At 52.7% G+C, this 27,739-nt stretch overlaps 2 protein-coding genes across 2 annotated transcripts; both read left to right on the plus strand.

Moving 5' to 3' along the window:
- Positions 1-1,735: 1,735 nt before the first annotated feature.
- Positions 1,736-15,460, plus strand: LOC308673668 (creatine kinase U-type, mitochondrial). Its single transcript, XM_081337538.1, has 9 exons — positions 1,736-2,049; positions 5,160-5,358; positions 5,448-5,543; positions 12,485-12,706; positions 12,996-13,081; positions 13,394-13,517; positions 13,728-13,862; positions 14,080-14,205; positions 15,243-15,460. Exons 1-9 carry the CDS (start codon positions 1,895-1,897, stop codon positions 15,357-15,359), a joined length of 1,260 nt encoding a protein of 419 aa, XP_081193664.1. The 5' UTR covers positions 1,736-1,894; the 3' UTR covers positions 15,360-15,460.
- Positions 15,461-24,128: 8,668 nt separating this feature from the next.
- On the plus strand, positions 24,129-25,270 carry LOC308673512 (zinc transporter ZIP1-like; the record flags this gene model as incomplete). Its single annotated transcript, XM_081337239.1, has 3 exons — positions 24,129-24,243; positions 24,324-24,454; positions 24,680-25,270. The coding sequence occupies 3 exons, from the start codon at positions 24,129-24,131 to the stop codon at positions 25,268-25,270; spliced, it is 837 nt and encodes a 278-aa protein (XP_081193365.1).
- Between the last annotated feature and the right edge of the window lie 2,469 nt (positions 25,271-27,739).

Raw genomic sequence — 27,739 nt, forward strand, 5'->3', positions numbered from 1 at the left:
TGTGGCCGTGGTCGACTGCTTCATCTGTCCTGCACGGCATTAGCTATCCCACTCCGTTTTGCATTCTCTCCATTCCCTCTGGCTCTTCATCTTTAAGAAACATGGTGAATACTTTAGGAAGACTGACATTGGAAGGAGGCCTTGCTCATCACCTCACCGCCAGTGTTGGTGAGGGAGCAGGACGAACCGGAGGGAGGGAGGGAACCAGTCGGCTGCGCGCGCGCGCGCGCGCGCACGTGTGTGTGTGTGTGTGTGTGTGTAAATGCAAGCTCAGGTGGGCATTCTGTGATTTCGTGGTGGACAAGAATGATAGAGTGAGGGGTCCTGGGGTCACTCTGAATTTGCTTATTTTCTTACAGATGTTTCATGACCCAAACTAGGCAACATCATCAGCACTGCAAGGGCTACAAATATTCCCCTTTACTGATGATGGAGAATCCCTGATAGGAGGGGAAGAAAAGGGGAACTTATCATCAATGTCCTGGAGGGGGGGGGAAGGGCTGTCACATTGCTCTACATCTTGTCCCTCCCATTGACTAAAGGGAGCTCTGTTTACACCCCAGTTTTTTTGTATCTCCCCTTTGGGGAGACGGACCGCGGAGCATTAACAAGTCTCTGGGAGTTCCAAGGGAGGCACCCTCCAGCTGTGCAGCTGAACACTTTTCCTAGGGTGTTGCTCTCTGTCTCTCTTGCTAGCGAACTGGCGGAGACATCTGACATGCCAAATATGTAGGGGGGGAGGTGGGCTACACTACCCTGCTTGACCAGTCTTCTTATCCCAGGAGGAGGGGGACAGTCAACCAGATGAGCCCAGAATCGCTGCGTCCAGCCTGAGGCCCATCAACTGGAACATATCTGCCTGCATCCGAAGGCAACCACGCCAGCCGCAGGGGCCTCTGTGGGCGTCTCTGCCCTCGGGACGAGGCTCCCTGTGCGCTAGAAGAAAGAGAGAGCAGCCCGCAAGGGGGTCTGCAGAGAAAAGGGCCGGGTGGGGCACCGCGTCTGGCCAGAGCAGCCGCGGATCAGCTCAGCCTTTCTCAGCGCAGCCTCTTGCTTGTCCCCTTTCCTGGGGGTGTCCGTTTTGGGTCGGGGGACGGGAGCTTGGATGAGAATCACATTATACAAAGAAACTTCATTCACCGCTGTTAAATATCTTGGTGAACAAACTAGATCGTCTCAGAGTGTCAAAGCCATGCGGAAGTGCACGGGATCGTTTGTCTGCTTGTCCCTCCGGTTGCTTCCTTCTGCTCGGCGTGTCCCGGGGCTGGTGAAAAGGTGCCCAGCCGAGAGCGGGGAGGAAGGCAGCAGGTCCCAGCCAGCCTCGCCCAGGGGGGAATCCTCCAGAACAGCCAGATTCCGATACGCCGAGGCGGGAGAGGAGGAGCGCTGAGCCCAGGACACAGCCGCGGGGCTGCGGGCCTGGCTGGCTTGGGGGGGTCGGTCTTCCCGTAGGTCCGGCTAAGTCCTGGAGAGGAATCCCGCCCCGGCAGCCTCCGGGCAGCCTCGCAAGAGCTGCGGCCGCGGCAGATCGGGGCCCGGCGGCCAGTAGCAGCGATTGGAGGTCGCCTGCCGCCCCCGCTCTCCCGGGGCCCGTGGGGGCGGCCCGCCTGACCGTGGGACCCCTGCCCTGCCCTGCCCGGCGCTGTCCAGGCCGGGGTCGGTGCTGAAGCGCGCTCCGGGTGCCGCAGCCGCGCGCGGCGATTCGGGCGAGGCCCCCGGGCTGGGCTGGGCCGGCCGGGCCGGCGCAAGGGCGGCGTAATCTCCGCGCTCCCCTCCCCGCGAGGCTTGCATTGGCGGCGCGTCTTCTCCCGCCTGGCTGTGCGAAGTCTTCGCCCGCCCGCGGCTCGCCTTCCTGCTTCGCGCCTTCGCTGCTCAGACTCCCCGCGGCCGCACCATGTCCAGCACCTTCGCCCGCGCCCTCTCCGCCCGAAGATCCGCCGCCCTCCTGGCCGCGGTGGGCGCCGCCGGCTCGCTGGGCGCCGGCTTCCTCTTCTCCCGCGACTCCGTCGACGCCTCGGCGAGGACCAGGCGGCGCCTCTACCCTCCAAGGTAGGGCTCCCGGGGCGGCTGGGGGCGCCCTTGACGCGGCGACCCCCGGGAGGGCTTCCTCGGAGCTGGAGCACCAGGCCTGGGACCCTTGAAGGAATAAGATCCCCCTCTCGGACCCCCTGTAAACCCCCCCCCCGCGAATTTAGGAGCGCGGCGCTCCCTTTTCTCCGGAGCCGCAAAAATGAGGTAATTGGGTTTGGCCTTCAGCCTCCCCCTCCAAAAAAGGGGGGCTCTGCTTTGCCTCTGAACGACCCCCAGAAAAGTGGGTCTCCTCAGTGCCGCCAACCGGGCTCCTGCCTTTCCAGACGCCCAGGCTTCGCTTCCTGTCCCCAGCGCAGCTTTAAGGCAAAGAGAAATGCAGTCGGCTTATGCTCTGGAGCCCTCTCTGCTTCAGCTCCTTCTGGGCTGTTCTGGCTGCCCAGAGCTCTAGGCTCTGGGTCTCCCCCATTCCACAAAGCAGCATTAATCTAGGGGTGATTGTCCCCCCCCAGAAGGGCCCTAGAAGCATCCCCCAACCCTGAGCAAAGGCAGGCAGTAGAGGGGCGGAGAGGGGCCAAAACAGGGAGGGGCCAGGCAGTACTGGAGCCAAGCACAGGTGCAAAGCCCGCCGAGGCTTCTGGCGCAACTCCCTCTTCCTTATCTGCAAAGGAGGAATGGAGCCCAAGCCCCGCCCCCCATTTGGGTTGCTGCTGGAAAGACCAGCCAGCTGCAGGCTGTTGGCGCCTGCGAAAGAGCCTTGCAGGTCCTGGACTGGTGCCTGCGGTGGTTTTGCTTGGAGGGAGGACACAGACAGAGCCCTCTCAGCCCCTCCCCACCCCCCACCCCATCCTCAAGACACCTTAGGAGAGTTCAAGGGCCCTCTAAATCCATCCTCAAGACACCTTAGGAGAGTTCAAGGGCCCTCTAAATCCATCCTCAAGACACCTTAGGAGAGTTCAAGGGCCCTCTAAATCGGCACTGAGGTCAAGGGAGAGCGGCTTCCTAAGCAGATTAAGGAAGGGAACTTAATGCAAGCATTACTCTGCTGCTGGATTGTGAATTGGGGTCAGCACGGTTGCTTAAGTACTCCGCCTTGGAGTTAGATGTTCACCTGTCTAAACCTCAGAGGAAAGGGCAAGTCAGCAGAGCGGAGAGGATTCTCCAGCTTCTACACACCTTTCCCCAGGTAGCAGGAAGAGTGGAAAACAGGGCCACTCCTAAGTGGCCCTGCCCAGGACGGTGAGCTAAGGCAGAGTCTTGGCGGAACTGGAATCCGTGTGACCTGAGATTGAACCACATTTAAGCACAGGCTGCTTAGCAAGCCAGCTCCTCCTGTTTACCGCTCTGGGCAGCGCACCTGTGCAGCTTGCAGTACAAGCTGCTAAATACCAGACTTTCCACTCTGGCCCCAGTGAAGTAATCCAGTCAATTTGCTGTCTCTATTCCTTATTTTTTGCTTCTGATGGTATCTTTTTAATGTTTTTCACTTGTGAGTCATTGGGAGTCAAACAGCCTACAAATCTAATCAATAATATTTTAAATAGAATTCTCCCACTTAACTAGGCACCCTCTGCCTGCTAAAGGTAAAGGTAAAGGTTCCCCCGCACATGGGTGCTAGTCGTTTCCGACTCTAGGGGCCGGTGCTCATCTCCGTTTCAAAGCCGAAGAGCCAGCGCTTGTCCGAGGACGTCTCCGTGGTCATGTGGCCGGCATGACTAGACGCCAAAGGCGCACGGAACGCTGTTACCTTCCCACCGTAGTGGTCCCTATTTTTCTACTAGCATTTTTACGTGCTTTCGAACTGCTAGGTGGGCAGAAGCTGGGACGAGTAACAGGCGCTCACTCTGTTACGCGGCACTCGGGATTCGACCCGCCAAACTGCCGACCATCTGATCGACAAGCTCAGCGTCCTAACCCACTGAGCCACCGCGTCCCTACTCTGCCTGCTAGTGGGCACTTAACTAAGTAGCTGATCCTCATTTAATGCAAACTTCCCTTGCTAACGGCCTATACCAATGGTTCTGAACCTGGGGGGTCCACGGACTGCTGGGGTCAACACAGCACAGGAGGCCCACAAAGGCTTGAAGAAGTGTTACGATTTAAATCTTGAATACTACAAAAGGTATTTAAAGGGGGTGCATGGTGAAGAGAATCACTGGCCTGAACTAAGCAACTCCCGGGGCAGAGAGCTTGAAGGCTATAAAGCCAATTCAACAAAAGGAAGCTCTCTGCAAGCAGATGCCATGGCAGTCCTCCTCACTGCTACTTGGGCCGATCGATACAGAGTGCAGGGAAATTCTCTGATGCAGTAACTTTACTAATAAACTTCTATTAATTGTAATGCCCTGGTGCCTTCCCCTGTGGTATCCAACCAGCAGCTGGTATCCAACACTATAGCCAGCACTAAGAGGGCATGGGAGCCAGTTTGATGTAGTGGTTAAGGCATCAGGCAAGAAACTGGGAGACTGTGAGTTCTAGTCCTGCCTTAGACACAAAGCCAATTGAATGGCTTTGAGACAAGTATGTTTCTTGGCTCTAGGAAGAAAGAGGAGGCAATGGCATACCACTTCCTGCCAAGAAAACTGCAGGGACTTGACGAGGCAGTCATCAAGAGTCAACACTGACTCAAAGGCACCCAAAAACCCCCAGAAAGGCTGGTGACAGAAGACAGAGAAGCAGACATTTTAACTGTTCTCTACCCATCCTTGGATGGTTGGCAACAGGACTGGCTACACATTAGCCATTCCCATTCTTGTTGGTCCCTCTCCTGCCTCTGCTGCTGGTGTTCGCAATCACTGCCACAAAGGTGTATATGCCTCAGTGTGGAATAAGGGAGGAAACACTAACTGAACACCGATATGGCCAAAGATGACCTAACTCTGGGAATGGGACGATGGCCATGGTGTCGGGCTTCCGTACCAGAGATAGGAGGCTACCAGGGCTCACTTGTCAGGGACAACTGAGGGAAGAGCCAGTGCTGCTCCAAAGTTATCAGAGAAGCCTAGAAGCAGAGGAACAGAAAAAGTGTCCAGATGCTCTTCCTGAAGGATAGAGAAAGAAAAGATGGGAGGGGTTCAGCCCAAAAGGCTCTTTTGTCATTTTCATCCTGCCTTTTCCACCATCTCCCACAGTGCTGAGTACCCTGATCTGCGCAAACATAACAACTGCATGGCCAGCAACCTGACACCTGCCATCTACGCTAGGCTCTGTGACAAAGCCACACCTGCCGGCTGGACCTTGGATCAGTGCATCCAGACTGGGGTGGACAATCCGGGGCACCCCTTCATCAAGACAGTGGGCATGGTGGCAGGAGATGAGGAATCCTATGAGGTGAGTGCTCAGAGTGCCCACCTCCCTTGCCCATCAAACCTTGAGCTTCTTGAGATAATGCCTAACCAATGGCCCCATTATGACTCCAGGTTTTCGCAGAGCTGTTTGACCCTGTAATTGAAGAGAGGCATAATGGCTACAACCCACGCACCATGAAGCACCCGACAGATCTTGAAGCTCGTAAGGTATGCTAACTGGAGGCCTGCCATGACTGCAAGGAACTTCAGTAGAGCTTTATTGGCAAAACTGGTCTTTGAATTTATCACAAGCCACACATTTCTCTCTGCAATGATTGCACAACTACCCAGAAAAGAAATGTGGGGGTACACTCCAAACAAGTCTTGAGTCTCCTAAATTATATAAAAACGGGGAGCATGTACTACTGGAGAATTCATTCCTAAGGTGCAATGCCAGCAAACTATAGAATATAACTTGACAATGGGTGTATGGAAAGAAGAGAAGGAAGGAAGGAAGGAAGGAAGGAAGGAAGGAAGGAAGGAAGGAAGGAAGGAAAGGAAGGAAGGAAGGAAGGAAGGAAGGAAGGAAGGAAGGAAGGAGAAAGAAAGAAAGAAAGAAAGAAAGAAAGAAAGAGAGAGAGAGAGAGAGAGAGAAAGAAAGAAAGAAAGAAAGATGAAGAGAAGGAAGGAAGGAAGGAAAGAAAGAAAGAAAGAAAGAAAGAAAGAAAGAAAGAAAGAAAGAAAGAAAGAAAGAAAGAAAGAAAGAAAGAAAGAAAGAAAGATGAAGAGAAGGAAAGGAAGGAAGGAAGGAAGAAAAGAAAGAAAGAAAGAAAGAAAGAGAAAGAAAGAAAGAAAGAAAGAAAGAAAGAAAGAAAGAAAGAAAGAAAGAAAGAAAGATGAGAAGGAAGGAAGGAAGGAAGGAAGGAAGGAAGGAAGGAAGGAAGGAAAGAAAGAAAGAAAGAAAGAAAGAAAGAAAGAAAGAAAGAAAGAAAGAAAAAGAAAGAAAGAAAAAAAGAAAGATGAAGAGAAGGAAAGGAAGGAAGGAAGGAAGAAAAGAAAGAGAAAGAAAGAAAGAAAGAAAGAAAGAAAGAAAGAAAGAAAGAAAGAAAGAAAGATGAAGAGAAGGAAGGAAGGAAAGGAAGGAAGAAAGAAAAAGAAAGAAAGAAAGATGAAGAGAAGGAAGGAAGAAAGAAAGAAAGAAAGAAAGAAAGAAAGAAAGAAAGAAAGAAAGAAAGAAAGAAAGAAAGAAAGAAAGAAAGAAAGAAAGATGAAGAGAAGGAAGGAAGGAAAGGAAGGAAGAAAGAAAAAGAAAGAAAGAAAGAAAGATGAAGAGAAGGAAGGAAGGAAGAAAGAAAGAAAGAAAGAAAGAAAGAAAGAAAGAAAGAAAGAAAGAAAGAAAGAAAGAAAGAAAGAAAGAAAGATGAAGAGAAGGAAGGAAGGAAGGGTGATCTTTAAAAAATAGCAGAAATACAATAATAAACAATAAACCAAGTCAGTCCCTAAACACTAAAAAGAATTTAACTGTAAGATGTCAATGGAAGCTCATCAGGGAAGGAGCCTATTTACCTTCAAACAAAGGACCAGCACTGCCCCCTCTCCTGCCTCCAGAAGCATCACCTGCCCTTAACCCCTCATTCCCCAAAGGGAGGATCTGTGAGTTGCTTCTCCCACGGAGTTCAGGTAAGTTGGTCGAATTCTGATTACACAAAACCCAGTGCCAACCCAGGGACCATGAGAGGTTAAGCCAGCCCTTTAAATTACCTGTGCAGGACCCACAGCACAGCGCAATGTGCTCCCAAGCTAGATATTAGTGACATTTACACATCAGAGTTGAGCAACAGTCCCCAATCTTTCCTGCTCCGCAGACTGGCAGTGGCAGTGGGGGGGAGGAGGAGGGGATGGTTTCATGCACACAACCTAATCTCACGCATGCACAAATGGAACTTTGTGCACTCACCTGCCCCTTGTGCAGCCTGGATTGGCACTGGACCTCAGACCAGAAGTTGGGCACCCCTGAAGTAGAGCTTGTGCCGTTAATGAAATGGGTCATGAGCCACTGTGGCAAGATCTTCCTACCATCTATTGTCCTGACCCAGCTTTCGCACATAATGAGAAACTGCTTTCTCGTGAGTAAAACAAACCCTTTCATTAAAACAGAGCAGCAACAATCTTTGTTCACGTTGGGTAGCCGAAACCCAAAAGAAGTAGTCACAAAGGAAAGTCTTTTCCCCTTCTGGCACAGGGCAAGAACAGTTTCTGGTCACTTGAGATGTCCAGATAGAAAGTCTCTCAAGGATTAAGCCAAGCAGAAACAGTCCTGTTCACACCGGCTGAAGCAAATTCACTACCTATTACTTCTCTCAGCAGGGAGACTCAGTCAGTAGTCCTGACAAACCTGGTTCGGGTAAAGGAATCTGACTTGATTGGTGTACCCTGGAAAACAAACAGTTGTCTGGGACAACAAGCCACTCCCAAACCCTTACTATTTATTTCCCAGCCAGGGAGGGGCTGGCTAGCTTCTATGTTTTCTTTCCCCTCCTATGTCTCTCCTCTCTGGGATGGGCCTCATCTGTTCCTCCCCTTCACTCAGCTCAGGCTCCGAAGCCTCTCCGCCTGGGTGTAGACAAAGGACTCCAGCTCTGCCTCCGCCTCTGATTTTACTTCTTCATCAGAGCCTTCAAAGGCTCCAGAATTGACCCAGGCTCCCCCTCCCCCTCCCCTCCCCCTCCTCGTCTGACTTTGCTGCTAGCTCTGCTGGCAGCTGACAGACCACAACACCTATTCAGCCTGGACTACAAGGCACACACACACAAACCAGTCATAGTGACTTTCTAGTAAGAGATACCATTACAGCAGGCAGAGAATCCTAGTCAACCACCCATAGTATTGTTTCGCTTGGGTTCAATTTTAACCTGCTCTGTCCCATCCAGAGTCTTGCAGCCTCCGAGCATCAGGGCAAGATTTCAGTGACTTCTCCAACATGGCCCAGACTCATGATACATAGCTCACTTTCATTGGCCTTCTGATTATATTGAACCCTGAACTGTTGAATGAATTCCCCAATGGCTTCAAGTAGATATTCAAAAGTAGAGGGAAGACAGACCCCTGTGGTACTCGAACCAGGGAGGGACTATTAGGCCAACCTCTGGAAGTGACTTCTGAGGAAGGACTGGAACCATTGCAGAATAGAGCAGCCAAATCCAAATCCATCCCCTGCTCAGCACTGAACTCAGAATCCAGATGAACTATTCCCTCTAGCGCAGGGGTAGGCAACCTTGGCTCTTTGATGACTCATGGACTTCAACTCCCAGAATTCCTGAGCCAGCCACGCTGAGGGGAAAAGGAGTGGTTTCCAAGCTGAGCCATGCTGGCTCAGGAATTCTGGGAGCTGAAGTCCATGAGTCATAAAAGAGACAAGGTTGCCTATCCCTGCTCTAGAGCATTCCCCACTCTTGAGTCAAGAATTTTCCTTGAAAAAGGAAGGTTGGAAACCCATAGAAACCTGGAGGAAGGCATCTTGGAAAGCATTTTATCCACTTCATCCGAGGTCACAGGACAAGCAGAGTACGAAATATCACGGCAAGACAGCACCACAATCCCTACCCTGTGCTTATGGGATCATCTTCTTCATCCGTCATCTTCAGACTGGAGTAAATCTAAGTTACTTTATCAGCAAAGTGCTGCGATAGCTGGTCTCATCATGGCCAAGTGAGAGTTCTTGGCAATGAAAGAGAATAAGCCATCCTAAACAAAGCCAAGAGCAGACAACTTGCTGACACAAGGCAGGAGAAGTGAGTGCCTCATCTCTCTAATCAGCCCAGTGTATCAGGCTCACCCCTTGCATGGTCAGATTCAGGTGTTTTCTGCCCTTGATGCTCTGAAGGTCTCTCCAGAACCTCACTGGAGGTTCAGTAAACCAACTGAGATCAGCCAACAGGGAAGGATTGCTTGGCAGCGATTTGATCAAGGATCCAAGGTTGCCTCCTCTTGTCAATTTCTTGAGAGATTCGCCCATTAGAAACTATCTGGATCCATTAAATGCCACAGGCAAACCCTACAGACGCCAAGGGGCCCCTTTGGTCTTATTTAGGCCAGGAAGTGATCTGAGTGTGGTCAAAAGGTGGTAGAAATTCCCTCTGTGACCAGCTCTTAATTCCAGGTTGCTTCTCTCTTTGATCAGTTTCCAACCATTGTTCCTTGTCCTGCCTTCAGGTGCTTTGGAAAATAAATTGTGGCAACCTCTCAAATACTGGAATACTGCTATTATGTCACCCCCCCCCCCTAGTCCTTCTTTTCTCTAGACTAGCCAAACCCAAATCCTGCAACTGTTGTTCATACTGCTAAGCTTGTAAGCCGCCCTGAGTCTTCAGAGAAGGGCGGGATATAAATGGAATTAAAATAAATAAATAAATATGTTTTAGTCTCCAGGCCTTTAATCATCTTAGTTGCTCTTCTTTGCACTTTTTCCAAAGTCTCAATATCTTTTTTGTAATGTAGTGACCAAAACTGGATGCAGTATTCCAGGTGTGGCCTTACTAAGGCTTTATAAAGAGGTACTGATACTTCACGGTGATTTTGAGTCTGTGCCTCTGTTTATACAACCAAGAACTGCTGACTCATGTTTAAGTGTCATCTGCAAATTTGATCAGTTTCCCTTCTATTCCCTCATCCCAATCACTTATGAAGATACTAAAGAGTACTGGGTACCCCACTGCTTACTTCCCTCCATGTAGATGTAGTACCATTAAGGACTACTCATTGAGTATGGTTTGTCAGCCAGTTACAAATCCATCTGGCAGTGATGCTGTCTATTCCACATTTTTCTATTGCAGAAGTAGGTTGTGGTCTACTTTGTCAAAGGTAAAGGTTCCCCTGCACATGCGTGCTAGTCGTTTCCGACTCTAGGGGGCGGTGCTCATCTCCGTTTCAAAGCCGAAGAGCCAGCGCTTGTCCGAGGACGTCTCCGTGGTCATGTGGCCACCATGACTAGACGCCAAAGGCGCACGGAACGCTGTTACCTTCCCACCGTAGTGGTCCCTATTTTTCTACTTGCATTTTTACGTGCTTTCGAACTGCTAGGTTGGCAGAAGCTGGGACGAGTAACAGGCGCTCACTCTGTTACGCAGCACTCGGGATTCAACCCGCCAAACTGCCGACCTTCTGATTGACAAGCTCAGCGTCCTAACCCACTTAGCCACCACGTCCCTCTGTCCAATGCCTTGCTGAAGTCTAAATACACTATGTCCACAGCATTTCCTTGGTCTATTAATTTAGTCACTTTATCAAAGAATGAAATAAGATTGGTTTAGCATGATCTGTTTTTAACAAACCCATGCTGGCTACTAGTTATAACTTTGTTTCTAGATGTTCACAGATCTGTTTTTTGATTATTTTTTCCAATATCTTCCCAGGTATTGAAGTTAGACTGATTGGTCTGTAGTTTGCTGGGTCTGTTGTTTTTCCCTTTTTGGAAGACGGGAACCACATCAGCTCTTTTCCAATCCTTTGGTAGTTCCACAGAAAACTATCAGTCGGGAAGCCTTTCTCAGAATCAGCCCTGACCTTATGACAAGTATTGTGAAAAATTGATAAAACGTGTAAGACAGGGGTGTGCAACTCAAGGATCACACAATTTTTGGTGACTTCCAAGTGTTGCCGGGCCTGTAGAGGGAGAGTGTCTAGAGATTTTAAGGGGTGCAATAGTTACCCCATAAGCATTTGCAAACATTTTTGCCTCTTCAAGCTCCCCTAACAGCCTCAAATGCCAAAGGAACCTGTTCTGGATTCCAGCAATTCTGCATTTGCCTGGTAATTTTTATTTAGTGTGTGCTCATATTTAGTCAGCTGTGTAGGAAAGGGGGATGCTGGCAATCATTAGGCAGGAGAGGTGGTCCTGAAGGGTCAGGAAATGTTAATGCTGGTGCAGCCCTCTGTGGTCCCACTCTGAGCAGCGAATGCCCATCCCTGATAGACAAGCTGAATGCATAAACCCAAAGTGATCTGGAAGACCCAAAGGTTTTTCTAAAAAGACAAAAACTGCCAATTGCTCTTCTGCACACAAGCGACTGACCTGTCCAGCACAGCCTCTGGCTTCAGGGACTAGCCTGTCAAATAATATTGATTAGATGGCAAGGCAGTAGTGGCATATCTAATACCATCTCCTTCTATTCCCCCCAACAACAATCCAGTGAGGTAGGCTGAGCTAGGAGGCATGGCTGACCCAGTCACCCAAGGAGCTTCTGTGACTTGCCTTGTGTGTGTGTGAGCAGAACCCGCCTTTCCCTGCCTCCCTGTCCTCTCCCTGTCGCAGGCTGGGACAAGGCAGCATTCCAGGAATGGGGAACCCCAGCCCCTTTGGGGGCTGCTGAGGCCAGGCTGAGTGGGGAGGCTTCTCCAAGGCCGGGCCTCAGCTGCCTCCCGGAGAATGTCACACTTTGCAAGGAGACACAGCTTGGTTAGGAGCTGCCTGAGACGGGCTCCTCTTTGCACGAGGCATTTAAATAGATGGCTATTCAATTAAACTGAATGAAATTAAATCCATGGCTTTTTGCCAGGGACGGCGCAGTCTCACAGATGCTGTGCCAGAGGGGAGGAGGAGTGGGGGAGCAACTTCACAGCTCTGTCCAAGCTCTGGAATTCTGTGGCTCCTACACAGAGCAACCTCAAGCCCTCGTCGTCCCAGAGCGCAGCACTTGGGGAAACAGCTGCTTTGAAGAGCAAGGAAAGACACAAAGAAAGAATGATCAGGGGCCATTTGGGAGGAGGAAAAACAAGAGAATGACGGACCAGCCTGCCTCAGCATTCCCGGCTGCTTCCAAGCAAAAGAATCATGAGCAACAGGCGCGTGTTCTGGGCACAGGAAGTTTCACGGAAAATGCACTGAGGCAGGGGGGGAGCACTGTGCAAAGTGCTCCCCCCCTGCCCCATTCCCATGACTACAGTTCCTCCTTAAGAGCTCCAGTGCCAGGCAGGCCAGGGTGCAACCCTGCAAACAGGGCTTTCCTGTTGCTTCCACTGCTAAAGGCCTGGGAGCTGGCTTCCTGCCAAACCCTGAAATCAACGTGAGCCAGCCAGCCCACAAAGGGCAACGTGACGGAGGGGACCAAAGGGTGTGGGCAGAGAGCTGACCCTTCATCTCCCTGAGGTGTGACCAGCCTCTTCTTCCTCAGATCAAGGGGGGCCACTTTGATGAGCGTTACGTGCTTTCCTCGCGGGTCCGGACTGGCCGCAGCATCCGTGGCCTGGGGCTGCCTCCAGCCTGCACCCGGGCAGAACGGCGGGAGGTGGAGAGAGTCGCAGCAGAAGCCCTGAGTGGCCTGACCGGGGAGCTGGCGGGCAAGTACTACCGCCTCAGTGAGATGACGGAGAAGGAGCAGGAGCAGCTTATTGAGGTGAGTGTGCCCGGATGGGGCAGGGCCCCAGCAGACCCTGCTTGGTTGGGAGAAAAAGCCACAAGGAAGAAGAGCAGAGAAGATCAGACCCAGCTGATGGTACCTGTAGGCCCAGCTCACCTGTTGTCTGGGACTGCGTGTAACTTCCTGCAAGGCCCATTGGCTGCCAGCCATCACTTCCTCAGCCCATCTGGCTACCGGCAGCAGATATGTCCTGGGATGAAATTCCAGGGAAGCCTAAAGAGAACCTAGCAGGGATCTTGATCATCATCTTCTTCTTCTTCTTCAGGACCACTTCCTTTTTGACAAGCCCGTCTCCCCTCTACTGACATCAGCAGGCATGGCTCGCGACTGGCCTGATGCCCGTGGAATCTGGTAGGCCTCCATGGATGCTTCTGGTGGGGACAGATTGGGCTGGACAGATACTCCAGGCCCAGCCTCAGGAGAGGTATCTTCCTGTGCAGAGGTCCTCTGGGCATGACTGTTCCTTCGGCAATGAAAAATGTGGATTAGTGGGGGAATGGAGCTGGCTGGGCCTTTCCCACCATAGAGGAAGAGCTGCTTAAAGCTCCACTAAGATTGGTGATGGCCAAAGGCCTGCCCTGGGAGGGAAGTAAGGCCTCACCAGAGCCAGGTCAGTCGTTGGTAGCTTTCTCTCTCCTCATCAGCATCTTAACTCCTGATCAGGCACAACCATGAGAAAACCTTCCTGGTCTGGATCAATGAGGAGGACCACACTCGTGTCATCTCTATGGAGAAAGGAGGCAACATGAAGAAAGTCTTTGAGAGGTTCTGTCAGGGCCTGAAGGAAGTGAGTCTCCCCATTTCGTCAATGAGACCTTCTCAAGGGGGTCCGATCATGGAAATGGGGTTGAATCAGAGGCTGCCAGAGAAACTGAAGGGAAGGGTCTCTGCACCAAGGAAATGGGGTTAGGCAGGTGGGCAAAACTGGGGAGGTGGTGGCCATGGAGCACTGGCTTGGATGGATCCACTGACGCTTTGTCTTTCCTCCCATGATCAGGTAGAGCGACTGATCCAGGAGAGAGGCTGGGAGTTCATGTGGAACGAAAGACTGGGCTACATCTTGACGTGCCCATCCAACCTTGGCACCGGCCTGCGTGCTGGAGTTCACATCAAACTGCCACTGCTGAACAAAGTAAGGTCCAAGTAAAAGAAATGTCCCAACTGCTCTGAGTCCTTTCTGTAAAGTCCAAAAAGCCACCTTTCCATGACTTACGGCAATATCAGTACTTTTTTTCTCATCTCTTGACCTCAGAGCTACAAAACAGACCAAGCTCCCAGTTATCCCACCCCCTCCTCTGAGCTTTCAATGTGACATTGAGTTTTCCCTCATCATGCACATTCCCATGCAGGACCACCGGTTTTCTAAGATCCTGGAGAATCTGAGGTTGCAGAAGCGAGGAACTGGGGGAGTGGACACAGCTGCCACAGGGAGCGTCTTTGACATCTCCAATCTGGATCGCCTGGGCAAATCTGAGGTGACTCCCGGGTCTGGCTGGGTGCGAGTGCCCTCCCTCTCCTGCCTTCCCTCGCTTTCTGTGATGCCTGTTTGAGCCACCTGCACAATTGCGGGCACAGAGAAAGGGCCTTGGGAAAGGGTGTGTCTATGGCAAGCAGGGCAGGGACAGGGTGCTTCCTCCTTCAGAGCTTGGTGATGCCAGCATGACTTAGAACAGGGCTTTTCAACCAGTGGTAGGGGTACTACCTGTGGTACATTGGCACCTGGCGGGTGGTACGTGACCATCCTAGAAAAGTGATAGTGGGGGAGGGGAATGAGCTGAACTCGAGGCAGCACCACACAAACCTGAGCGAGAGATGGCTGGAGCTGCAGGGCTGTCAGGGCTCAGTGGAAGTGCCAGGATCAGCGCCAGGCTCCAGCTGGAGCTCGGCGCTGATCCTGGCATTTCTGCTGAGCCCAGAAGAAGCACCGATCAGCTGGAATGTTGCAGCATCTCCAGGGTCTTGTGATTTACATTCAGATGCTTGGCAACTGATTCATATTTATGACGGTCACAGTGTCCCAGGATCATGTGAAGTGACCAAAACCTGTTGCAACCATCCAGCAGATGGGGGGAATAAAAACCAAACACCCCCCCACCGCCATCCCAGTGCCAATCCTCAACAGAAATGCTCACAACAATGAAAACCTCAGACAGGAGGAAGAGCGCCACCAGGCGGGCAGGCAGGTGTCTTGCTCGGCTGTGGCTTGGGGGGCACTTTTTTCAGGGCCATTGTAACTTCGAACAGTCACTAAGTCGAGGACTACCTGTACTTCATCACTTTTTTCCCTTTTTTGTCATCAAGTTTTTGACACCTTGCTAGGCGACTGGTGGTACTCAGATGTTACCATATCCTAAAAGTGGTACAATGGGTGAAAAGGTTGAAAAGCCCTGACTTAGAACCACAAGGATGAACAGGGGACATCTGGGGTGGGGGCCAGGAGACTAGAGCCAAGGTCTATCCTGAACTGCCCTCTGTCTCTTACCGCCCTTGCTTGTATTCCCATCCTCGGCAGGTTGAGCTGGTACAGCTGGTGATCGATGGTGTAAACTACCTGATTGATTGTGAGCGGCGCCTGGAGCGAGGCCAGGATATCCGTATCCCGGCCCCTGTGAGCCAGTCCCGTGGCTGAGCCCTACCGGATCCCTCCAAGGCTTGAGAGATGCCTGCATGCATAGTCTCGTGGCCCTAGCTGTGTACCCTGCAGCCATCGTCATAAAGTCCCAACTGCTTGGCTTCCTTTGGATTGCAGCTATTTTTTCTGCCCATCCCTGTGGGTAAGAGGGAGGAGGGACCGTCAAGGGGCAGCTCAGGTGGAAAGAAAAGCCCAGGCTTCTCCGGGCTTCCCTTCAGAGGATGACAAAGGGGGCTGGAAAGGCTTGGGAAGACAAACTGATGGGTTGGCAGTTTGGTAAAGCTGCTCCTCTGTCCCTAAGATCTGTTGTTGTTGTTGTTGTTGTTAGTTGCGAAGTCGTGTCCGACTCATCGCCCCCTCATGGACAATGTTCCTCCAGGCCTTCCTGTCCTCTACCATCTTCTGGAGTCCATTTAAGCTCACGCCTACTGCTTCAGTGACTCCGTCCAGCCACCTCCTTCTCTGTCGTTCCCTTCTTCTCTTGCCCTCCATCTTTCCCACCATTAGGCTCTTCTCCAGTGAGTCCTTCCTTCCCATTAGGTGGCCAAAGTATTAGAGTTTCAACTTCAGGATCTGGCCTTCTAAAGAGCAGTCAGGGTTGATCTCCTCCAGGACTGACCAGTTTGATCGCCTTGCAGTCCAAGGGATTCACAGGAGTCTTCTCCAGCACCATAGTTCAAAGGCCTCAATTCTTTGGCGCCCAGCTTTTCTTATGGTCCAACTTTCACAGCCGTACATTGCAACTGGGAAGACCATAGCCTTGACTATACACACTTTTGTTGGTAGGGTGATATCTCTGCTTTTTAATGTGCTGTCTAGATTTGCCATAGCTTTCCTCCCCAAGATCTGGGAGCAGGACAAATAGCCAGAATGCTGGGGACCAGGTCACCACGCATAGCGATTGCAACCCAGCAGAAGACATGAGGGCAGCAACATCTGAGGACTTGCGCAATCTCTGCTGATAGGGCATCATGGCTGGAGCTTCCCAGCTCACCAGACTAAGGAGCTGGGCAAGTGAAGTGAGCAGCTACTGCCACTGCTTCTGCCTTGGGATGCTGGATCCAATGGCCCAGCCTGCAGCCATTTCCCCTGGCCTGGGATTAGAGTTAACCTGAAATACCTGAGTCAAGAGATAGATGGGCATGGGGGAAGGGATCACCTAGTCCAACGTGGTCCTTTCTGTGTAAAGATTCATTGTGTTTGATCAAATCAGAAAAGAAAAAGGGGATAGAAGCCCTACTTGAGATTTCAGAGGGAATTGTGCTATCTTCAAAGGCAGCGGGGAAAACAGAGCAGGAAAACAGGGAACACAGGCCAATCAGCCTGGCACTGATGCTTGGTATACTAAAGTTGGAAAGGACTTTGGACGTCTTCTAGTCTAATCCCCTGCTCAAGGAGACCCTACAGGGGTAGGCAACCTTGGCTCTTTTATGACTCATGGACTTCAACTCCCAGAATTCCTGAGCCAGCATAGCCAAGGTTGCCTACCCTTGCACCTACACCATTTCAGACAAATGGCTGTTCAGTCTCTTCTTAAAAATATCCAGTGATGGAGCACACACAACGTCTGGAGGCAAGCCGATCCATTGGTTAATTATTCTGTCGGGAAATTTCTCCTTAGTTCTAGGTTGCTACTCTCCTTGCTTAGTTTCCATCCATTGTTTCTTGTGCTGTCTTCAGGTGCTTTGGACAACCCCCTTTTCTTTGTGACAGCCCCTTAGATATTGAAAGACTATTAGGGAAAAATGCTAGAGCAGACCACAAAAAGTTTCATAGGTACCTTAAAACCACACAGCGCTTAAACCACAGAATTCAGCAGAGGTTTGTCAGGAACAGCTTGGGTAATGTTAATCTTCTTCTGCTTTGTTTTTGGCAATCTTAATTTCTTTAGTACATCGCTAGAATGCTATGGGCAGAAAATATCTTGATCTCAGCTGAGAAAGTGCTCCATGACATTCTGATTAGCAAGGAAGATCTGGGTAGCATGGCAATTAAGTTCATTCACAACAGCTTGAAAATCATTTTTTAAAAGCACTCATGATAACCACCAAACAAGTGAGTTAAGAATGGGGACCCACAGTTCGGTCCTGTGCTTTCCTCGGTTTTGTGGATAAAGGGGCACTTTTAGAACACTTACCAAATTTGCAGCTGACAACAAACTGGGGTGGCATTAACCAAGCTCAGAGAGCAACCAAGGGACCCCACATCACCGGTTGGTTCCTTACACCACCCTTACAGGGGGAAAAAAGTCAGTGTGCTTGCTTATTCTCTTCCAAAATACCCGATGGTCTCAAGAACAAAGGCCTCAAGGGATGCTGGACGTCTCTATGCCTGTGTTAAAGCAGAGACCGAACAAGTCCAGTCTACACCAAAACATCTGAGGTGCCTCAGTTTGGATAGCTGCGTTGAACACAGGTGGCTGGGCTGAAGCTTCACGGCTGTCTTCCCATTCTTTGACGCAAATTCTTTGATGCACAAGGACTTTGGAGTTCTAGTGGACCATCTAGTGTGCAGCGGCAGCCCAAAAAGCTAATACAATCCTTGGTTGTATAACAGAGGCATAGAATATGAGTCATGTGAAGTGTTACTACCACTTTATAAAGCCTTAGTAAGGCCACACCTGGAACACCGCACCCAGTTCTGGTTGCCCCGTTACAAAAAAGATGTTGAGACTCTGGAAAAAAAATGCAGAGAAGAGCAACTAGGGTGATTAAAGGCCTTCAGACTAAAACATATGAAGAAGGGTTGCAGGATTTGGGTATGGCTAGTCTAGAAAAGGAATGGGAGGACATGACAGCAGTATTCCAGTATTTGAGGGGCTGCTACAAAGAAGACGGGTGTGTGTGTGTCAACTTATTTTCCAAAGCACCAGAAAACAAGACGAGGAACAATGGATGGGAACTAATCAAGGAGAGGAGCAAGCTGGAAATAAGGAGAAACTTCCTGACAGAATAATTAACCAGTGGAAACAGTTTGCCTGTAGAAGTTGTAGGTGCTCCATCACTGGAGGCTTTTAAGAAAAGATCGGACAGCCACTTGTCTAAAGTGGTATAGGATCTCCTGCTCGAGCAGGGGGCTGGACTAGAAGACCTCCAAGGCCCCTTCCAGCTCTATTCTATTCTAAATTCTAATTAATATTCCAGAAGATTGAAACAAAAGTTGAAAGCAGTCTTGATCCGTTAGAAAAAATGCCCTTCTAATTTTATTGAGACATGCATGTTATTCACTAGGAAAAAGAAGTCAAATGCACAGTTTGTGTGTGTGGTGTGTGTGTGTCTGAAAAGGTTCTTGGAACTGGGGTTGATTACAAGCTGAATATGAGTCACAGTATCACACGGCTGCTAAAAGGATAAGTGCCATTTTGGGCTGCACCAACAGAAACACAATTTCCAAACGATAGGAGGGAATTGTTCCACTTTGTACTGAACAAACTGTATTCCGAGTATTACCCATTCTGGGCATCGTAATTTGAGAAATTTTCCTATGCGAAGAAGATGATCAGAGAAGCAGAGGCAAAACCTTTTGGGAGGGAGGGTCTTGAGGGATTTGATATTTCAGGGGGATGAAGGGATGGGCCACCTAAAGAGCAAAGACCCACCCTCCCTCGGCTCAGGGCTCATTTCTTGGTGCATCCTTGAATCAGCCAATACAGTGTAAGAAAAATCTCGACAGCTTGTCACCTATGTGTTGCTCTATCAGTTCTTTATTGAGAGGTTCGCTATTGCTATAAAAAACACTTAATGCTTACACTGTGTTCCAGAATACTAATTATCCTACCCAACAGCAATTTTCTATCACTAGAGCTTTGCAGGGCTTCCAGAAGGTTGGCGACTGACGGATTGATAATACACAGAGCTGCTGAGTCTCAGTCCCAACCTTTCCACCACCTCAGGGCAAACCACACACCTGGTGTAACTGAGTCCACTGGAGCCAACATTGTACTCTGGGGCCCTGACAAGAGCACCACTAGTTCCAATAATCCACATAATGGGGGATTGTGTTGATTTACCAAGGGGTGATCGTTGGGAGTCGGTTTCGCTCTCGTCCGGGCTGGTTGGAGCTCCCAACCCCTTGTAATCAGGAGGAGCAAACTCAACGACCTCCACCCTTTTTAGCACTATTTCTCAGGAACTTGGAGCTGGTTGCTTTGCCTTTCTCCCCAGAGTTGCCATGGTTTTGGGACTGGACCTGGTGAATAGGCTCTCTACAGCTCAATGTCCTTACTTCCCGCACTTAAAACATGCCATGGATTGCTGTCTGGGCCTGGACTCACCCCTCACTGACTTCTAGGTCTCCTTTCATCCAGAGGGGGAGGATTTGCAGTACCCACGACTGCCCCGGTGTTGGTCTCTGGCTAGGTTGATCTCTACTTCATCTGCCAGCACATACCAGCGTTGTAGGGTGCATGGGACCCCATGCAGGATACAGGTGTGGTAAACATTGTTGAGGCTATCTTTGAAGCAGTCTATCAGGATCTCTTCAGGCCCTGTGGCTAGTTGGCATGCCAACTTTCAGAACTCCTGGGTGTGCACGGCTGCCAATCGCAGACCTTGGGTGGTGGTCTTCATCCGTATCCGAGTCTTGCGCTCCACCAGTGGGTCCTCTGTTGGTGAAGAGCTGCCATGAAGTGATCATAGTTGCACATCATCATTATGGAGGGAGAGCATCCACTCGGCTGCTGCATCTTCAGGACCCATGGTCACGTGTCTTACTCGGGCTGCCTCCATCCCCAATTTGGCCCCATCCTCCTGCACGTAGTTCCAGACTTGCGCTTGAAAGAACCCCTTGGGGTCTCCCTCAAAATGTCGCTCCCCAGGCTTCAACCTTCAGGGTCCGGCATCTCTGAGGAGCAGCTCCCGCAGCTGCTGCTGGTGGCACTGCAGGGGCTGGAGCTGGTCCAGGTGGAGCTGCAGCTGCCGCTGCAGCAGCTCTGCGCACAACTTGGCTTGGGGTGGTCCGAGGAGCCTAAGCGGTCATCCGAATGAGATTTTCCCAGGCTCTCTGATTACCAATCGCCTTTTGCAATAGGCGTGGCTCAGCATGGCGTCCTCCAGGTCTGAATCAAGAGCGGGGACTTCTGCCCCCTTGCACCACTCCCGCCTGTGGGAACCTCTGCTTCCTTGAGTAAAAGTCACCGCCGAGGGTCGGTCCTCTGGTTCCTCTTTTCACCCCATGCCCGAGGACTATCTGGGCTTGACAGGTTCCTCATTGAGGTCCAACTCCTTCAGCCATTCCACTTAGTCTTGGGGGTGTGTGATGCAATATGGGAAGGGACCTTTCCCGATGCCCTGGTCAGTTTGCTCTTGCGGCTAGACATTTAGATGCTCAGTCACCAGGTTGGCCATTAAAGCAGACCTTGCCTGACGTCAGGACTGCCTTCGATCGATCCCTAGGGGAAAAAACCCCTTGACTCCATAGATTCAGGAAAAAGGTATTTTCACTAAGAATGAACGCAACAAAAGTCAGGCAAGGTCTGAAGCCAACATGTGCGAAGACACCTCCCCGCTAGTCAGGCAGAGAGTGTCCAATCATTGGCCAAGATGTTTTCAGAACGTCTCGGGTCCAGGGGCTCCGCGTTGCCCTCGTGGAGGTCATCCCCAGGACGGTTGGCCTTGAAGATGTTAAAGAACCCAAGCTGGCCTGAGTCCAAACCTCCCCACCGGTTCTCAGCCATTCCATCCTCACACCATCTGCACGCTTCCCCTCCCCAACGCCCATTGCTCCCTCCCTCCGGGCTGACAATATATTCAGCCTAACAAAGAGAAGGTTTAGGGGGGATATGACAGCCACCTTCAAATACTTGAGGAGCTGTGGCAAGAGGGAGTTGACTTATTCTCCAAAGTACTTGAGGGTAGAGCAATGGGTGGAAGTTCATTAAAGAGAGAGCCAGCCTGGAACTAAGGAGAAAGCAGTTGCTGCCGCCACCCCCGCCATGCAGTCCATTGGGAAACACCAAGAGAGGCACGTTCCAGATGTCCCTTGCCCCTTCCTCCTACAAGGGGAGCTTGTGTGAGGATTCCCTCTGACCCACCCTTTCCTCAGAGGCCCCCACGTGGCATAGCCTGCTTGGGGTTCGGTTCTAACTGCCAGGGGAAACTTTGGCATGCACAAGACCCAGGACCTTAGTTTCACCCATTAGCCCACCTCCTAAATCCACCCAATGGGAAGGACTAAAACTCCAGCCCCGGCAAGGTCATTGCCTCTCCAACTGGGCCTGCTACGTCCCCCCAAGGGGTCCAGAGTGGAGGAAGGTGCCTCTGGGCTGGAAACGATTGCCCACCCTGGATGAGCCTTGCTGGAGCAGTGGGCTAATGCCTCCTTAAGTAACACCAGCTGCCTGCAATTAGTGCAGGTTCGCATCCCACCAGGGCTCAAGGTTGACTCAGCCTTCCATCCTTCCGAGGTACGTAAAATGAGGACCCAGATTGTTGGGGGCAATTAAGCTGACTTTGTAATAATGCCGCTGGGGGGGGCGAAAGCCCTAATAAGCAGGCATATACATAGAATGAAGGCTATTGCTAAGCACATTGTGCTTTAGATTGTAAGCCGCCCGGAGTCTTCGGAGAAGGGTGGGATATAAATGGGATTTTAAAAAAAATAAATGAAGCCAAGAATAAAGGGTCTGCTAACTGCCTGGACCAGTCCCTGCATTTTTCTGGGCATGTTTTTCAGAAGTGCTTGACCACTGCCTCCTTCCTAGGGCTGAGCCAATGACCGGCCCAGGGTCGCCCAGTTGCTTTGCCTCCCCCCACCGCGGGACAATAAGTCACAGCCTGCCAGGTTCTAACCACTATTCCAGACTGCCTTTCACTCCATATCACGCTGCGCTCAGTGGAAAAAAGCCAGTGTCTTATCCTGAGGCATCCACGTGGCTCTTGGGAGGGGGGAGGAAAGAGCAATGGTTCTATGTGACTTCATGTTCTTATACTACAATGTTTAACTGCCCTCCAAAGAGGAAGGAAGATTGTTAACACTTCCAACAGACTCCAAAGGTTTCAGGCTGACTCAGTGCCAGCTAAGGGCAGATCATCATCCCAGGCAGAAAAAGGCAGCCCCCTCCGCGGATTGTGTGAGTCAGCTGGAGATGGAAAGAGACCCCCATACAAGCCTACTGGTAGGGTACAGATTCTGATAGCAAACCCAGACTCTGCAGCGTTTTCCTCAGCCACTTCATATAAACAGGAAATCAAACGGGAGGGAAAGGCTAATTCCTCTGCTGGGCCACGCAGCCTCTCTTGCTCCACTCTGGCTGGGACTACTACAGGGTCACCTTAAAACAGGGGTCTTCAAACTCGTCCCTTTGATGACTTGTGGACTTCAACTCCCAGAATTCCTCAGCCAGGCATGCTGACTGAAGAATTCTGGGAGTTGAAGTCCACTAGTCATAAAAGGGCCCAAGTTTGAAGACCCCTGCTAAAACATGCCACGGCTGAGGGTACTGAAAGCCCCCAAGCGGAGCAGTTCCTAACAGGGTGCATCAAGGAGGGCATCTGGTGTAGTTTTGCCCCATGCCCAGGCTACGCGCAGATTAGATTCCTTCTGGGGCTCTCGGTGACTGTCCCCTCATCACCAGCTAGATGGATACTGATTGCAGAGGGTGAGCTCCTTGGGCAGAGGAAGGCCAGGACACTCCTGAAGGTCCCTGGCATCCCAGCCTCCTGGCACAAGGCAATGGGAACAACTACACGGCTCCCCTTCTCAGGCCTAGCTACACCTACCTCGCATCTTGCAGCACGGATTTGTCCAGCTGGTGTCCAATTAGTGTCCCTATCTACAAGCTCCAACTCCAGGGATACTCTAGGGCAGGGGTCTTCAAACTTGGCCCTTTTATGACTTGTGGACTTCAACTCCCAGAATTCCTCAGCCAGCATTGCTGGCTGAGGAATTCTGGGAGTTGAAGTCCACAAGTCATAAAAGGGCCATGTTTGAAGACCTCTGCTCTAGGGGTGGGGTGTGTGTGTGTGTGTGTGTGTGTGTGTGTGTGTGTGTGTGTGTGTGTGTGTGTGTGTGTGTGTGTGTGTGTGTGTACTAAGGGCTGTGTCGCAGAGGGAGGGGGAATCCAAGGGCCACATTTACTACAAGGCCCCTGAAGGACCTCGGAAGAGCGACCGGGTGCCTTAAGAACCCTCAAGCCTCTCCAGCCCTCCCACGGGGCTCGGGCCGCCCTCCGGTCACGGGAGGAGTCGGGCGCGGCTGAACTGGGCGCGGCTGTGCCGGCGGGGCGGGGGGGGGGGTGTCGAGCAGGGCCCGTTTTCTCGACCCGACCCGACCCAAGCGAGCGGGCGGCCCCCTAATCAGGACGCGCGCCCTGGATCCCCAACCCGCGTGTTCGGCCAGCGTAATTCCGAGACTCGCGCCGAGAGAACCGACGCCCAATTCCCAACCCCCAACCCAGCTCTTCACGCCAAGCCGCCGGTCCTGCGGGCAGCGGTTGCCGCTTCGGAGCTCGCTGACGGACCCCGGGAACCGCCCGTGGGAGAGGAGCGAGGGAGGCAGGTTTCTCCCACCGGAGCCAAATCCGAGCCGTCCTCCCTCGGGCGGGCAAACGCGGGCCCTGCTCCGCGGACGGGGCTGCAAAGGCTCTTACTCCAAGCACGGCGACTTCTCCTCCCCTCCTGGCCAAGGCCGCAGCCCCCTCCAACAAGGCCGCGGGGCCATCTCCGAGGGCCGGGGCGGGGCTGAGGCGGCCGGCGGGGCTGACCCCCGCGCTGGGCGAGGGCTTAAAGGGCCGGCCGGCCAGGGCGGCGCCCGATCCGACGGGGCGCCATGTGGTCTCTGCAGGCGCTGAAGCTGGGCTGCCTGCTCGCCCTGGCCGCGCTGCCGCTGCTCTGCGGCCTTCTCCCGGCGCTGCTCTTCCGCCTGCGCGGGGCCGCGGCCAACGGTGCGTGGGGTCTCCTAGGGACGGGCAGGTCGCGTGGGCCGGCGGGCCTCCTCAGCCTCCTTCTCCCCGACTCTCCGCAGGCGCCTCTCCGAGCGGGCGAAGCATCCTGAGCTGCGCGGCGGGCGGGGTCTTTATGGCCGCCTGCTTGCTGGACGTGGTGCCCGATTCGCTGGCCGACCTTCGGGACGAGCTCCGTCGGCGGAGCCTCTCGGTACGGAGGGGGGCGGCTCTCTCGGGGGAGGGCCAGCCAAGCCGCACGGCGGGCGGCTCCCTTGAGGGTCTGGAGGGGGCCGCTGACCCCGCGAGGACCGGCGGGGAACGACCTGGCCGCCTTCGACCGGGTCCCTGAGCCGCTCCGGTCGCCGAAAGTAAGGCGGCCCGGATCCTTCGGCCCCGCGGGGCGGCCGCGGTGACGCTCCGCTTCTCTCGCTTGCAGCCGGCCTTCCCCGCGCCCGAACTGGTCCTGGCGCTGGGCTTCCTGCTGGTGCTGGTCCTGGAGCACGTGATGCTGGACTGCAGCGAGCGGCCGGGCGCCCGCGAGGAGGCCGCCGTCGGGGAGCAGCGGGCCGAGGCCGCGCCGTCGCCCTTCCGTTGGCTGGTGCTGCTCGTCTCGCTGTCGCTGCACTCGGCCTTCGAGGGGCTGGCGCTGGGGCTGCAGGACACGCCGAGCCAGGTGCTCCGGCTGGCGGTGGCCATCGTCCTCCACAAGTGCATCATCGCGGCCAGCCTGGCCCTGCTGCTGCTCCAGAGCCGCCTGGCCCTGCCCTGGCTGGCGGCCGCCGTGGCCTGCTTCGCGCTCATGACCCCCGTGGGCGTGGGCGTGGGCATGGCCGTGCCCCGCGACGCCGGCCCCGGCGGCTCCCTGGCGCGGAGCGTGCTGGAGGGGGTGGCGGCCGGGACCTTCATGTACATCACCTTCCTGGAGATCCTGCCCCAGGAGCTGCATCTCCCCTCGGGCCGCTTGCCCAAAGTCCTCGCTCTGCTCCTGGGCTTCTCCGCGATGGCCGGGCTGCGCTTCCTGGGCTGAGCGCCCGGCCTCCTTGGACGGGGGCTCCGGCGCCTGGCCTGAGCGAGGGCAGGCTCCTTGCTAGGCCACCGCGCCTCCGGAGCCTTGCATGGTTTTTATTAAATAGCTTTGTATTTATTTGTCTTTCTGGTGCCAGTTTGTGCTCTTCCTGCCTCGTTGCATGATCTTAGCTGCCTGTGTGCGTGTTTCTTTCTGTTGTCACTTGACAAGTTTATGTAATTTGCTAAAGCCCATTTGCCCACGTAGACCCTCCCCACTTCTTCCCGGCCTGGTGAGTTGGGCAGATGTTCAGGTCAGAACCTGAGCAACCAGTGGGGCTGCAGTGCCCCCTGCTGGAAGACACCTGTAAAAGTCGATCCTGTTGGACTGAGAACCCTCATCAAATTGTGCGGCATACAGAAGGTCTCCCCAAAATTCCTCAGGGATAAGGAACCCATAGGAGAGCAGGCTGCCGGGGTGATCCCCTCCCCACCAACTGGGACCGTCCTTTGGTATCCCACCGCTATCAAAGGCTTCCCCCATAACAGGCGGCTGGGTCCAGCTCCCAGCTCCAGCAGTCGGTCACAAGCTAGCTGACATATAATTCTAATAAATTATTAATACTTCAGGCCCTCTCTCCCAGGTGTTCCCTGCGGACCAATCATATGGTTCAATACCTCTGGTGTAGGGACGGGGAGGAGGATGCATAGCAGGAGTCCAAGAGTAGCTTGCCTTCTGCTCGCCATCCTTCATAGCCTGGTCTCCAGCTGCTCCAGATCAGTCTATAACAGGGGTCGGCAACCTAAAAAAGTAAAAGAGCCACCGGGAACCGGTTCCATCACAAATTAAAAAAACTGGGAGCCGCGTGCGTGTGTCCATGCACGCGCACGCGCAAAACGTTTTTTGCATGCGCAAAACGGTTTTTTGCGCATGCGCGGACGCACGCGGTCGCCATTTTTTTTAAAAAGTCAGATGGAACCGGTTCCCGGTTGCCCGACGGCAACGGCCCGTCTGCAAAGCTGCCGCTTTCGGCAGCTTTGCAGACGGGCCGCGGCAGCTTCCTCAAAGAGCGACGCCGCGGCCCGTTCGCGCGGAGGTATGCGCGCACCTCTCCAAAGGTTTGGGGAGGTGCGCGTGCAGCTCCGCCCATTCGGGGAGGTGCGCGCGCACCTCTCGGAACGGGCCGCGGCGTCGCTCTTTCAGGAAGCTGCCGTGGCCCATCTGCAAAGCTGCCGCTTTCGGCAGCTTTGCAGACGGGCCACGGCAGCTTCCTCAAAGAACGACGCCGCGGCCCGTTCGCGCGGAGGTACGCGCGCACCTCTCCAAAGGTTTGGGGAGGTGCGCGCGCAGCTCCGCCCATTCGGGGAGGTGCGTGCGCACCTCTCCAAACGGGCGGTGCCACTCTCCATTTGGAGAGGTGCGCGCGCACCACTGCCCGTTGGAAGAGGTGCGCGCGCACCGGGCGGCTGGGAGCCGCAGGAGACGGCTCAAAGAGCCGCATGCGTCTCCGGAGCCGCGGGTTGCCGACCCGTGGTCTATAATAAGGCTGCTCTCATTCATAACCTGTTCACAGAGGAATCAGCTGACCGGGCAAGAGGGTTTTCAGATACGTGTCTGCCTGGATTTTACCTTTGATGTCAGCTGCTACCCCAGGGTGGGGAATGGTGGGGGGGGGTTTGACACATTGTGCTGCAAATGTGAGACCCTGTGACGTTGGGCCTTAGGAAGCAGTTGGGCTTTTGGTTTTTTTACTGGCCTTTCTGTTGTGGAGCAGGACTCTGCCTTGAGCTGCTGGGTTCCATTGCATGGTTCTGCCGAGACATCAAGGCTGGTACCTGAGGCTGCAATCTGTCCCTGGAGAGCATACGGCCTGGTGCAGCTCAGGAGGTCATTGTCAGGATATCCTAAAAATCATGGAGCTGCTCTTAAGTCATCAAGGGTTGTGCACGTACATACTGTAAGTCACACTATAGAGGTATTTTTTGTCTTGGGGCAGTAGTAGTATATACAGAAGGAAGATAGGACCAGCAAAATGGTCAGATAACTTGACAGTGCTGTCCTCTATGGTAGAGGTATTAGGTAAGGGCTATTAGACTGGGATGCTGAGGTGACTAATGCACCCTGTTGGGTTCCAAAGGCTTTCTTCTATGAGGAATTGTTAAAAGACCTAGGTATCAATCGAAGAGAATTCATTGTGGAGTCCTTGGTGCTCTCTGAGCATGGTTGTTTGTGCACCAACCTGCAATCAGAAGACATGGCGAAAACTTCTTAATCCCAACACAGAGACAGACTCAACCACGGTATCAGTTTGGAAACAGCATGCTAAACCAAACTAAATCCAAAAATACTAGGGAGTGCCTGGAAGCTTGGCATTCAGCCATCAATAGACACATAGGAATAAATCATATTTACAAATTCAAAAGAATTTATAAAGTTAAGACAGAAAAAAAGATCGGAATATATCTTCTCCAGCAGCGTGGACCCAGATAC

The sequence above is a fragment of the Vipera berus genome (genome assembly GCF_964194415.1).
Source record: "Vipera berus genome assembly, chromosome: 12".
Classification (NCBI taxonomy): domain Eukaryota; kingdom Metazoa; phylum Chordata; class Lepidosauria; order Squamata; family Viperidae; genus Vipera; species Vipera berus.